Genomic DNA, 14,297 nt, shown 5'->3' with positions numbered 1-14,297 from the left:
AGGAACTCTTCTCGGGGTAAGCTTTTTGTTAAGAGCAATTAAAATGAACCTTGGAAATGCATACTTAGCTGAGAACATATTGATAAAAAGAAAATATATGTGTGCCTCATTTTAACAAAATCCAGTTATTGGAAAAGATAAACCACAGTTTCTTAAAGCAGTTACATTCCAGTGTTGTTTCAACACTACCTACCTGGCAGACAGGTAGAGAGAGAGAAAAAGAAGTTAAAATGTTGATCTCTGAATTAAGTAAGCTACCCTCCCCTACCCACCCCAAAGCTCCACCCTTCATTTTTTTTGTTTTTAAAGATTTTATTTATTTATTTGAGACAGAGAGAATGAGAGACAGAGAGCATGAGAGGGAGGAGGGTCAGAGGGAGAAGCAGATTCCCTGCCGAGCAGGGAGCCCGATGCGGGACTCGATCCCGGGACTCCAGGATCATGACCTGAGCTGAAGGCAGTCGCTTAACCAACTGAGCCACCCAGGCGCCCTCCACCTTTCATTTTTAAGGGACTCCTATAAATAGAATGATTAACTCCATAATTTTTTTTTTTAAAAGGAGGAAGGGGGAGGGAAACAAAGAGAAAGAGTGATGATATTTTAAGAACTGGAAAATAGGACCTATAGCAAAAAGTTAACAGTACAGAACACAGTTGCAAGGTAGCCTGAAAGTTTAAATCACAGAAAGAGTTAATCACTATACTAGTTCTGCTGCATCTACTCTGACCCCCAATTAATTTTTCAATTTAACTCAGGTGTTCATCAGTCTTTCATAGTTGACTGAGCCCTGGCTACCTTAGAGATCGCAATTCTTCATCATAGTAACTAGGCACAGAGATCAGAAACTACATTTCTACCCATCATATGAGTCTCTGGAAGGGGTAAAAGACAAAGCTTCCTCTAAAGGTCCCTTACTAACTTCACTCCCTCCTGTTTCTCTTGGGTTTTACTGAATCTCGGTTAGTCAGCTTCAGGGAGAAGCACAAATACTGCCCTTTTAATTTGGATTGATCCACAGGGAATAATAAAAATGAAACCTTCTTGAAATCCTTTTTTTTTTTTTACACAATTGACAATGGTATTCTCAAAATGATATATGAGAGTAAAAAAAGACTTTTAAACTCAATTTATAATAAGATTTTTCTCAAGGATGTTGTTTTAGTTGTTCTGAGGCTATCTACAAAAAGAGTTACAGTCAGACACAAAACGGAGACTGAAATATTTAAACTGGAGAAGATTAAAGGTAAAACAGCCTTCAATATATAAAATACTCCTGTGCTGAAGAAAATGGGTTCTTCTGAGACACTATCAGTGAGCACAACTTTCCTACAATTCAAGACCATTAGCTTTAGAGCGTGAACCGAGTAAGGGTGGGAGCCGCAGGGAAGTAGTTCATGAGAGTGAAAAAGCTGGGGTTCTGCCATTGCCAGAATGGACACCAGGCTTCTGATCACCAGACGCCTCTGCACGTAAGCACGAACATTTTAGATATTAGAAGTAGAGGCCAGGTCATGTTAAACCAGGGAAATTAAATAGTCCATTAACTCCCCGCCCTCCCTACAAAACCCCAATAAAATGACAGTAAAAGAATAAATTAAGCAAAAAACTCGAAAGGCCAAAAAAAAAAGGGGGGGGTAGGGGTTCACCTAAAAACAGAGGTCTGGTTGTAAGTCTTTTAAAAGGACCATTCAGACCCCTAGATACTTAACCTTTCTTTCAACTGCAGGTTTAGTCTCCACAGAAGCTGCCCAGGAGAGTCTGGTTCAAGAGCCCTTAAGGAGAGCAGAGGACAGCAGCGAGGCACCAGACAGAAAACAGAGGGCTCAACAAAACCCTGAATTAGCCACCCCTCGACAGAACCTGAAAGTCCCCCAGCACAAAGGAATAGCCCCAGAGGAAATGCTCTAGCCACTAGAATGCGGGATGGGTGCAGCTATTTCTAAAGCCTGCTTGCCAAGGGGTCACCCTAGAGGGAAACCCATAGCAGACAAGCTCCACCCATAATACACCAAGTCCCAGTCAGCTTTTCAGAATTTCACTTTTATGTATGGATGAAATTTGAGGAAAGATCCCATTAGGAAAGACAGAATTTAAAATAGTGGGAGGGAGGAGTGGGGGCCTCAAAATAATCCAGTAAGCATAAGAAAACCTCAACAACAAAAATTGTAAATAATATCCTGAGAAAAATAACACAGAATACTGCCTCCGTAAAACAAGATCAAAAAATTAAGGTAACACTCTACAAAATAAAAGCGCAGGGGCGCCTGGGTGGCTCAGTCGTTAAGTGTCTGCCTTCGGCTCAGGTCATAATCCCGGGGTCCTGGGATCGGGCCCCACATTGGGCTCCCTGCTCAGCGGGAAGCCTGCTTCTACCTCTCTCACTCCCCCTGCTTGTGTTCCTTCCCTATCTCTATCTAATAAATAAATAAATAAAATCTTTAAAAAAAAAAAGTGCAATGAACTGGACAAAAAAGGGCAATGTAGAATAATATCAGATGATCAAAAAAAATGGAAAAAATAGGAAAAACAAAGAATCAGTCTGCATTTCAATATGCAACTGAGAGTATATGAAAAAGGACAGAACAAAGAGATAACACTGATAGGAAGGAAATTATCCAAATACTAGTATCAGAAATGTTCTAGAACTGAAGAAAATGAAAAATGTCTAAATGGGTTGATAAATAGCCAATGCAACACCAGTGGGGGGGGGGGCGCGGGGGGGAGCACAAAGACGCATCACAAAATTACAGAACCCTGTGGATATCCATCCACATTCTGAAAGCCTCCCAAACATTTTTTTAAAGGGGAAAAGGCCTCACAGAAGAATGAAGAATCAGAATGGCATCAGCCCTGTTGATGTCAACAGAAGCCAGAAAGCCATGGAGTAATCCCTTACAAATTCTAAAGGACGGTTATAACTTAGGATCTATATCTAGCTTTGACAATAACCAAAACAAGATAAATACACAAGATCTCAATGTTTACCTCCTAGGCACACTCCCTAAAGAAGCTACTACAGAAAATGTTCCACAAAGCAGGGAAAAACCCAAGCAGAAGAGGGGATCTAGGGAAGGAGAGAAGTGAAGGGATGTCTAGGGTGAAGGGAAGAGAAGGCCACAGAGGCCGCATGGCGGGATGACAGGGCTCCAGAGGGATGTCAAGGCCTTGAGGACGACGCAGTGCAAACTGGTACTGAGGAAGTCTTCTCAGCTTTTTTAGCGCTGAAGACTTTGGGAAGGATAAATGAAAATTAAGGACATGGAAAATAAATGGTTAATTCCATACTGGAGAATGGGCAGGGATGGTGGTTGGAGAGGGCAAAGTTTCTTACCCACTGTAACAGGAAGTCAATGGACTGTTTTTAATAGCAGAACAGGCACTTCACTTAGAATGTAGGAGTAGATTCCAGGAAAACCAGCCCATGGAGGAAGGAGCAGCCTCCTCTGGGGAGGGGGCACCGTGGAGTGGGGACTGCTGAATGCGTTACAAGCTTCACACCCACGAGGGGACTCCCAAAGCAAGAGGAAACACCCTCATCACTTTAACTATTTTCCTCAAATCAGACAAGAAATCCACCTCCTATGTTACAATTACGTACTAGTGTTCAGTGACACACAGGTGTGTTCGATGGAACTTATTTTGTCACCTGTATTATCACCTCTCTATGTATAGCTTAAAACACTCATCATGGATCTACCTAACAGTACACAACAACACAGATCTGTGGTGCGTGCTGATGATTCAGAAAAGAGCTGAAAATTCTAAAGAAAGTTCTTCCAAGGTTTTCATGATGTATAATTGCTAGAATTACTTCCACAAGGACTGGGGAATGTACCCTTTTCCTATATTTTGCACTTGTATATCTATACTAGTGGGACACTGCCAGAAGTAAGTTGACAAATACTCTACAGACACATGGAGGCACTTGCAAAAGTTTACTATATCTGTACATTTGGGCCACTTATATTTAGACATTTAAAGGATTCTCAAAGAAGCAAGAAATCAGGGGCACCTGGGTGGCTCAGTTGGTTAAGCAACTGCTTTCAGCTCAGGTCATGATCCTGGAGTCCCAGGATCGAGTCCCGCATCGGGCTCCCTGCTCAGCGGGGAGTCTGCTTCTCCCTCTGACCCTCCTCCCTCTCATGCTCTCTCTCTCTCAAATAAATAAATAAAATATTAAAAAAAAAAAAAAAGAAGAGATTATTTGATGTAGGCCATACAAAATTTTGGTTATGATAAATTCTGACACAAAACGGGAGAAAGAAAGGGAAAAAAAAAAAAGGAGAAACGAAACTGTTTTAAAACTCTTAAGACCTTGGGCAACTTTATTTCCCTTCCATTAAAAAGAGAATTCAAATCAAGTTTCTTGGCCTTAATCCTACTGATGCGAATAAACAATTTTCCTTTAATAAATTATGAAACGCATTCATCATTTTTAAAACTATTTGCAACGATACTGGTGAAGGCTAAGTATCAATGGATACTTACATTGACTAATCCAAAATAGTGCTCATTGACTGGGAACTGTTCTGGACCAATCTCTTTCTCTAATGCCGAGGCATTGGCGCCCTATAAAATAAAAAAACAAATGTTAGTATTTGTAGTATTTTCATAGTTATATAGGCATTACAGAGAAATCCTTTATTTTTTAAGATTTTATTTATTTGACAGAGAGAGACACAGAGAGAGAGAGCAAGCAGGGGGAATGGCAGACAGAAGGAGAGGGAGAAGCAGGCTTCCCGCTGAGCAGGGAGCCCGACGCGGGACTCGATCCCAGGACCCTGGGATCATAGACCTGAGCCAAAGGCAGACGCTTAACGGCTGAGCCACCCAGGTACCCCAGCAGAGAAATCCTTTAAAAAACTATGTTCCCTCTGACTCCCTAACATTACTGGAGGAAAATAAAGGAAGATAGTGAAGAGTAAAGGATATCAATAATATGACTAAAAACCAGTTCACAAGAACATCCTCAGGAAACCGAAGCGTGGATCAAGAAATTATATTTATAATGTGCTACTTTTTTTCTAGGTAATGGACTAAAGCCCCTGCTGTAACAGGAGCGCTGAAATCACGTATGCAGATAGTCAATGACCTAACAATTCTTTGGCGGTATATACCTGAAAAGTCCCCACACAGAGCCCAAAGTGACAAGAATGTTGTGTGAAGTAGCACTGATGATTGCCCAGCAGACAACCAGCATACTACGTAGCAGAGACAGAACAACGGAACTGGGTTCACATACAAAAGCATGTCTCAAAAACATAATGTTAAGGAAAAACAATGAGATTAACACATATATAAAAAATAGCACAGGGCCAATGGGCTGAAGAATGTACATGAAACATACTTGAATGGGTGCCGAAAGAGGACTGGGACATGGAATTGGGGATGAAGGATAAAAAAGGAAAAAAATAAAATGAAACCCAACAAAAGAAGGGCCTTGCCCAGACAATGACTGAGTGTCATGGTCTTGGGAATACGACCGACTCAACTCTGTGCACAGAGGTCCCTGAAAAAGAGGGCGGGGGCAGGGTGCCCCTGAGTACTGACACATGCCACTAAATGGACTCCAAACACAGCTGGAAAGAGAAATGACAGCAATTCTGAACACATAACTCTGGCTATGTTTACTTGAAAATTCCCAAGAAAACATACCACCACAGACATGACACCATATCAATTTTATTCACAAACTACCTGAACACCACTTTGCAAAGTTGCACACAAGACAACACACACTCTAGGCCTCCTCCAAGGCACTGACATGAGGTTAACACCCCGTGCTCAGAAGCCCACCCCTGTTGTTTCCTGACTGAGCTCCACTCCTGGACTGGGGAAGCCCAACCTTTGTTAGACAACACATCCTCAACTTCCTGACTGTAAGTACTGATTAAAGGGACCTGGTGGACTGGTGGTCAAATTCTACCAAAACAAGACATTTCCTTTAATATCCTCCAGCCATCCAGCACTTGTATATAAACATGATACTGCCTTTATTTTTTTTTAAATTTAGAACTTATTTTAGGCTTTCTACAAAACCTTGATAATAATCGCTAGTTTATAGATAACCATTTATTTCTAATTTGGCCATCCACTGTTTTGTAACAACATCAAATTCAATTATCACAGCAACTTCAAGATCTACTGAACAAATCTGTCTTGGTGGAAATGTTGCAAGCCCCACTCCCCATCCCTGCCAGCTCAAGTTATCATGTCATAAAATTTCCTCACATACATTGAAAAGTATCAATAAGCCCAGATGTTTACCACTTACTATAATAATTCAAACTGATATTAGTTTATTCAAATTAAGTATAACCCCTTCCCCACAAAACAGAAGAGGAGGAGGGAGAGGAAGTGGGGGAGAAGGAGAAAGAAGAAAGGTTCTATTATCCAAAATACAATCTTATTACATCTATTTATGTGGAACAGTAAAACGCCAGTACACATAACTCAGGAAAGCATTTCTGGCCCTTAGGATGAACAGAATAACATGTGAACATTCTCTGCCCAGGCTAATGCCAATCACACACAACAGACCGTGTATTCTAACCAGGCCAGACGATCCACTTATCCGCGTCCCCCCCCCCGCCCCCGCCGCCCACATCATAGACTTTCACGCACTATTAGAAAATCCTCCAGCTGTCCTGCATCCTCAAGGTAAGTCTGACTATGGATCAAATTATTAGCTTCTCTGCACCTCAGTTTCCTTAACTACAAAAGGAAAATGTCACCAACTCCTTTATAGGATAGCTACAAATGAAAGGAATTTAAACCTCTGTGACAGCATCCTGCAGTGCCCGTTCCACAGGCAGGTGTCCCATAAACGTTGGTTTCCTTCTTCCCCTTCCCTTCAAATTCAAGGGGGCAAAAAACTACCCTCATCAGCCAGTAATGGTAATAAGTATCTGCTCCGTGCAACAGCTAAGAAATAAGAGAAGAAAACAAGTCAGAAGAAAAAATGAGATAACTATTATTAAAAAATTGGCTCTCCTCACTCTAGCCAATTCCACCTAGAGGCCCAGACGCACAGTCACTGTACTCTCCAAAGGGCTGACAGTAAAGCAAAACCACAATCCAATCAGAGGTCTGGGAAGAGGATGCTAAGTGTGATAAAATGGAAACAGCCATAAACCATAGTCATTGAACCTTTCTGGATTTAAGAAGCTTCATTTGTGAAATAAAAGGGTTCATCTCCTCACTGATTTTCAAAAACCCCAGCTCCAAGTTTATCTGTTGGATTTTCAAGTAATCCTTTACCCAAATTAAGGTTTTCACAGCTAAGTATGTTTAGAAAATTAAGACTAGGTAATTTATAAAGTCTCTTCTAACTCAACATTCTAACATTACTAATCACTTTTATCAACATTTCTGAGGACATTTACTATATCAACACAAAGCTCCATGGAAGTCCAAGCCAACCAATATATGCCAAACAACACAGTTCAAAAGGGAGAGATTATAGCGACAGATGGAGTAAGGGGAGCAGATCCAAAAAGAAAGTTCAAAGAGAGAATGGAATTTACTTCATGACAGTTCTAAATTAAAGTGCAGCATAGTAACATATACCTTACCATGATAATGATGCTGTATAATGCAGATTCTGTGAATGTGCAGGAGGTTATTCTTACGGCATGAATTCAAGATTTTCTCTGTAGAAACAATCAGAGTACATCTCTACCTCTAGCTGAATGCTAACTACAAAGGCAAAGAGGAGACTAAGTAATTCAGACTCTGGTGACTGGTTTTCAGCACTAGAGTTAGATATAGCTGGGGGAAAACAGCCACCAAGCCAGAAGTTTGCTGTATAATTTTTAGTATCTTCAGAAGAGTTCTCAACGTCATCCCTTGAAGATTTTGTTGAAGGCTGACAAACCCTATCATGTCAAATAATGGTCAACGAAGCACCCCAAGGTTTAAATTGAACCTAGAACAAGTCAATATCCAATAGTAATGGCTCTGAACAATTCTCCATCTCTACACTTGAGAAATATGATCCCACCACAATTAACAGTAGTTTATTAAATCAGTGATGATTTACCAGGAAAAAGGAAAGACATGGTGGCCATGCTCAGGTTAAGAATTTCTGCTCTAGGGGCGCCTGGGTGGCTCAGTCGTTAAGCAGCTGCCTTTGGCTCAGGGTCCTGGGATCAAACCTCGCATCGGGCTCCCTGCTCAGCGGGAAGCCTGCTTCTCCCTCTCCCACTCCCCCTGCTTGTGTTCCCTCTCTTTCTGCGTCTCTGTCAAATAAATAAATAAAATCTTAAAAAAAAAAAAAAATTTCTGCTCTAAAGCTTTCATAGTTATCAGGATTCTTCTCTTTCATATGAGTACACAACACAGAGAAGGAAGAAGATACACTTTTCTGATCATTCTGTCTCCATTTTTGTAACTTACACAAAAGATTATTTTAGAGTCAGTACCTATAACTACAGAATTCATCATAAAGAAGCAATGAGGTATTCATGACCCTCCTGATGAAGGTGGATGAATTTTAATATTAAAAAAATAATAATTTACTGAGCTGGTGAGAAAATGAGGACTCTGCAGGAAAGAAGAACAAAATGATGGGAGAACCCTGGGAGATAGGCCAATGCCAAAGACAGATTTTACACTGAGGGTATTTGTCAGCACTAATGACCTTTACACTCTTTTCTGACAGCTGAATGAAATGGGAGTGCAGGGAAACCTAAAACTTGGGACGACAGGAAGGCTAACAGAAGACCTGAGCATGACACTAAGATTCCGAAAGGGCTGGATCTTCATGTCAGGGGAAGCAAGAAATAATCCTCTACCACAAGAGGAGGCAGCAAGGAAACATGCGTGACATGTCCTTGGCACTGGGGGTGGAGGATAGCTTCAAAAAATTCATAACCCCAAGCTGACCCTCATGAAAGACTGTAACCCAAATCCACGCAAGCTGCATGATCTTAAACAGAACCACTCAAGCAGGTAATGATATTCAGAGAGACCCTGAGCTGATGGCACCCTCTTCACCCAACAACTAGCAGAACCACAAGTTCAATCTGGAAGATGAAGTTAATCCACCCCACAAAAAACTCCCACAACTAAAACTCCAAGAGATTTGAGTTCAAAATCAAAACTCTTACACATACACAAAACAACGGGAAAACAGAGCACTGTGAATAAAAGCCAGCAGAAGCACAGACAGCAGAATTAGACTCTCAAGATATTAACTATCAGAACTATTTCAGACAGGACACAAAACAAATGCTTACTATGTGCCAGGAAATAACAATTGCTTGATTATAAGAACAGAGATGAGACTCTAATGCCTAAGCAGATTTTGTGAAAGAACTGAATCAAACTTCTAAATATAAAAATTATAATAATTGAAACTAAAAACTCAATAGTAACTATGGAAGGCAGTAAAAAAAATTGGAAGTTGAGAAGGAGGGATGAATAGGCAGAGCACAGAGGATTTTTAGGGCAGTGACAATATTCTGTATAATACTATAATGATGGATAGGTCATTATACATTTGTTCAGAACATATACCAAAAGTACACAGTAACACGAACTATGGACTTTAGGGGATTATGATGTTTCAGTGCAGTTCATCAGTTATGACAAATGTACCACTCTGGCGGGGGATGTTGATAATGAGGGAGGCTATGCATGCGTAGGGGGCAAGGCTATATGGGAAATCCCTGTACTACCCTACCTACCCCCCCCCCAAAGGAAAGTCTTAATAAGATAAATTAATTAAATCAGAAAAAAGAAAAAACTCAATGGCTGTGCCTAAGAAACAAGGTTAATATTGAGTAATATTTTTTCTTTTTTTTTAAATGGAGCCCAACATGAGGCTTGAACTCGTGACCCTGAGATCAAGGCCTGAGCTGAGATCAAGAGCTGGATGCCTAACTAACTGACTGAGCCACCTGGGCTCCCCTGGGTAATATTTTTTTAGTCAACATTCCTGTCAAAATAATGCTAGTAATTCAAACTACCATTTTATTAAAAATAGGAAATGTTGTTTTATGGAAAATATTTCACAGAAGAAAGGGTCCGTTGGGAGCTGCTGTAGCGAGACCATGGAACACTATCATGGCACTGACCTAGCAAAGCTACAGACTTGGGTCTGGTCCGGGCCTTGCCACTAACTCGCTGTAACCACTTGAGGCAAAATGCTTCTCTCTCTGGACCTTGGTTATCTCATACGTAAGACCTCAAAATCTACAGTACCTCCCATCCCCATGTGTCTAGCAATGTGTGAATCTATGGGTTCTTCTGATCTCATTAAGACATTAAGGAAAAATGTTTGGACAGTCTATTAAAGGTCAAACATTAAGTTCTAAATAAAAGTTAGGATATATGATCACATCCCCAGAAACAGTCATGCAGTCCAAGAATGTAAAGGTCATGGAGTTAAGTGCCTCCTTAAACCTGCCTACTATGAATTCTTAGAAAGCTGAGCAACACTTCTTTTTTCGTGCCAAAGAATAACCATCCAAGTGAAGGAAGAGTAAGTTGAAACTATCTATTGATCTATCATTCTGAAGATACCATGTGTCAACAGGAAAAAAGAACATAACCCAGGGGAAGGCTGTTTCTGATTAAACAATTTTTACATGGTCAACCATGGAAACCACGCCTCTCTGACCGCCCTCCATTCTGTCATTATGAGAAAGACACAAGACAACACAATACATTTGAGCAAGAAATAAAAAATGGTAAATTATAAAAAGATGAATACCTACTACCTAGAAAATATACTTATCAAGAATACTTCCTTTTTTTATACTAGATAGGTGCACTGAACTATCAGTTCCCAGACAACTTCTTGCTTAAAACAAATATGATAAAATACATTTTCCCCCACTCTCATGTTTCAAATCATATCTTAGAATTCAGTGTTTATCATTCCAAGTGTAACACCGAAGGGTCACACCAGGTCAGTACCCAAAGGAGAACTGCCAAAACAGGCAGGAAAGGCTTCCCGAAGAGGAGACAATCAAGTGACCTGGGTAAAACTAAGAAAAAAGTTCTGGAGGCACAGGAAGAGCCCATGTGAGGAGATGAACAAACACAGAAGAAGTGAATCTGAGCAGTGAAAGGATGAATCCAAAATAAAGAAGATACAAGAAGCAAGTATCTTAAATGAGAGAATGGAAAAGAACAGGAAGGCTAAAAGCCCACATCTGCTCTCCTAGAAGATACCACGTCCCTGAAACTGTATCAGAGAGAACAAAAATTTGTATTTAAAAAAAAAAAAAAAAATTTCCACACCCTAAGTTTCAGGCATCATAAAAATAATCTCAAAGCAGCAGTCCTTCACAAAAGGTGAAATTCACCAAGTATCTGAATATCTACTTTCTCCCCAGCCCTGTGTGAAAACTTGTAGAACATGTCTGTCAAATTGTAATACCACGTAGTGGACAGTGAGATCAATGTGGTGGATCTACCATTTGCTTTTTTAGTAAAACAGAAGAGGTCATGGTATATCTCCTTACAAGTAAACAATGGTTTGTGAAACTTTTGTTCCAAAAATTAAGTATGTCTATATTAGGTCTAACTGTAAAATCTGTTTTCATTGTGAGTTTAAATAAAAAAAGTTTTGATATATACAGTGCTACCAAAGATTTAAAAGAGTAAGAAAAAACTGCAAAGTCATAATCCAATTGGGGAGTATACAGTAACTAAAAATTGGTTTTCAATTTGTTTTAAAGTTACAGAGGGGAAAATAAATGTCAAACTATGCTAGTATACAGTATGTACTATAGGATATCAGGACAGGAACGACTCCAAGAGCTGGAGAATTTGGGAAAGGCTTCAGATGTAACTAAAAGAGTCAAGCCTTAAATTTTTCTTCAAAGTATTTCCATTATAGCTTTCCATGCTGGTAAAATGAGAGCCCAGAGAACATGAGTAGGCACTTAACCATTCCAACTGCTGGCTGCGCAGTGGACTGAGTAAATGGCCTGTAATCAGGAGGCCTGCATCCCCCGCCTAATAGGAGTTAACCATACATAGCGTAACCTTCCAAAATCACTCCGCCTTGCTCTTCTCATCAGCAAGGTAAGCCAGACCAGATTTACGGCATCTATTGCCAAATCTAAAATGCTAGAATTCTAAGACGGTTAGCAGCAACATAGAATCACAATCACAGTGTGAACTTAGGGCAAAATATTTCACCCCTTTGTGCTCCAATTTCCAAATCTGCAAAACAGGGCAGACGATACCCTTATTTATTATGTCCTGTTTCTAAAAACTGTACAGAAGATTTAGAACAATGTCCAGCACAGCAGGCACTAAACCCATAGTTTCTTTACCCCTTCTGACTCCCACCTTCAGATCAACCCCCCAAGAGACTGAAATTGTCAAAGTAACTGAGAAAGTATTTGGAGGTTCCACACTGGTGTGCCGTCATTCTAAGAATCTTGGTCTAGGACCTCTACACTGGCCTCCTCTCGTTTTAACTCTGCCATCAAAGTGAAGATGTGCTCCACAGAAAGTACACGGGATTCTTAAGATTGAGCCAGACCTAAGAGTGGAGCGGCACCCTCGAGGCATTTCACAGAGGGCTGCAAGTGCTGAGAATCTGAGATGGGCACAAAGCAAAGCCACCCCTGGCAAGACAGCATATGGTATAAACAGCATACACAGGGAGGGAGGGACGGCCTCCAACACGAAGGGAGAACTCAACACGCCTTCCTGAACTACTATACAACCAATTATCAACCTCCGGAAATGAATTACACTCCTGAAGGGCTCTGGCCTCTGTTCCATCACAGGTCTTCTGAAAGCCATTTGCGTTAAGTTCCACGGAGAAGGAGAAGCCATAAAAACTTTCTTCCAATGGTGCTCATGTGTACATGCTCATGTGTCCCTCCCATTTTCCCTCCATCCTCCACACCACCCCAAAAATCTTCAACCCGGCAGGGAAGCCGTGTGGCGAGTTTTCAAGAATTCAGAAGAAATTAAAGCAGCTTACTCCCTTCTTCAGCTGCTGCTACAGGAGCATATATGCAACATGTAAGTTACACAGGTAACATTCCCCAGCTAAGCAATTAAGGAAAATTCAATTCTATGATTAATCACTGGCATGATTGCAAATTTAAATTTACTCAGAACTACACTTATATAATCCTTTTCATCTAACAGTAATATATATACAAACATACCATGTAAGAAACAGAAGCTAAGCAAGTTACGTATCTGAATCATTATTATAATCCAATGATAAATGACCAACCCCAAGACATTAGACATATCATTTTAACCTCCAGAAGTTCACATATCCATTAGAACATCAATGTTCCTATTAGACATGTTAAAAGCTATGATCTTTTTATTATTTGATCTAATATCTTCAAATGAAAAGTTTAGCTATGTAATTCACAAGCTAATGTGTTATTTGTAGAGAACATTTATATGTAGAGAATAAAATAAAATTCAGATTCATTTTTAAGTCTTTTAAATCAGTCAAGGAATGAGAAAGTAAGAACACTGACTTGGTGCCAACAACAACAACAACAAAAAACCCCTGTTTTTAATCTGTAAATGTTCATGAGACAATGAGTTACTGAATATGCTCTCATTAATTCATCTCTGGCAGAAAGTAATGGTGGTGATACTGGGCTTAGCAAGAATTACTCTGCCAAGCCTTCACATTTAGCTTAACAATAACATCAAAAAGAAAATTCTCAAGTATGACCAAACTTAGCATAATGACATACTTAATTTGAGTGAGTACACTGAATTTTACAAATCCTATTCATATCAACACCAAAAAACTTCCCTGAGAAATTTGTAAGACACTCTCATGAACAGTTACACATTTAAAACTTAACCATATCTGAAGTCCCTTCCTGGCACCTTACCTACAACAAAAAATGGTTAAGATTTCGTTTCTACAGCCTCTTTGCAGAGATTCACCTACTCTGGTGAACAAATAACAAGAAATGTGACATTGTTTTAAGCCCTTTCTACCATATTCTTTATAGTTTTTATATTCTATTTTCCCAAATAATAGAACAAAATATTTTGCCCTCTAAAAAATAAGGAGCCCTGGACTAGTACTAGGCCAACTTCAGACACCTGACTTGGATAAGTGATTGTATGATAATGCTCAATCAGAAAACACGTGTCCAATGCTTTTCCACTTATAAAAACAGGAACACTTCTATTTTTCCCCAACTCCTAGGTTATAGTATAATGACCTATATGTAAAGTCTCCCACATTCCTGTGAAGAAAATCACTATACAGATACAAGGTATTATTACGTTGAAGTGAAATCAAAATTATTTCCGGAGTAACTCTGTTACTGCAACA

The 14,297-nt window shown here is 39.9% G+C and overlaps 1 protein-coding gene across 4 annotated transcripts in view; it reads right to left on the bottom strand.

Annotated features, from left to right (window-relative positions):
• The window catches only part of USP12 (ubiquitin specific peptidase 12), a 92,939-nt gene that overhangs the window by 35,188 nt on the left and 43,454 nt on the right, over nucleotides 1-14,297 (bottom strand). For 3 of the 4 annotated variants that reach the window (XM_035003651.1, XM_035003653.1, XM_035003654.1), the window contains exon 2: nucleotides 4,490-4,570. In XM_035003651.1, the coding sequence (XP_034859542.1) occupies nucleotides 4,490-4,570 (81 nt within the window). Of the gene's footprint in view, nucleotides 1-4,489; nucleotides 4,571-7,575; nucleotides 8,119-14,297 lie in introns of those variants that run through there. The other variant, XM_035003652.1, reaches the window with a different exon arrangement.

This window comes from Mirounga leonina, unplaced genomic scaffold, assembly GCF_011800145.1.
Source record: "Mirounga leonina isolate KUSES-001 unplaced genomic scaffold, KU_Mleo_1.0 Mir_127, whole genome shotgun sequence".
NCBI lineage: Eukaryota > Metazoa > Chordata > Mammalia > Carnivora > Phocidae > Mirounga > Mirounga leonina.
Note: the sequence above shows the minus strand (reverse complement) of the source record. Positions and strands in the feature narration are given on the sequence as shown.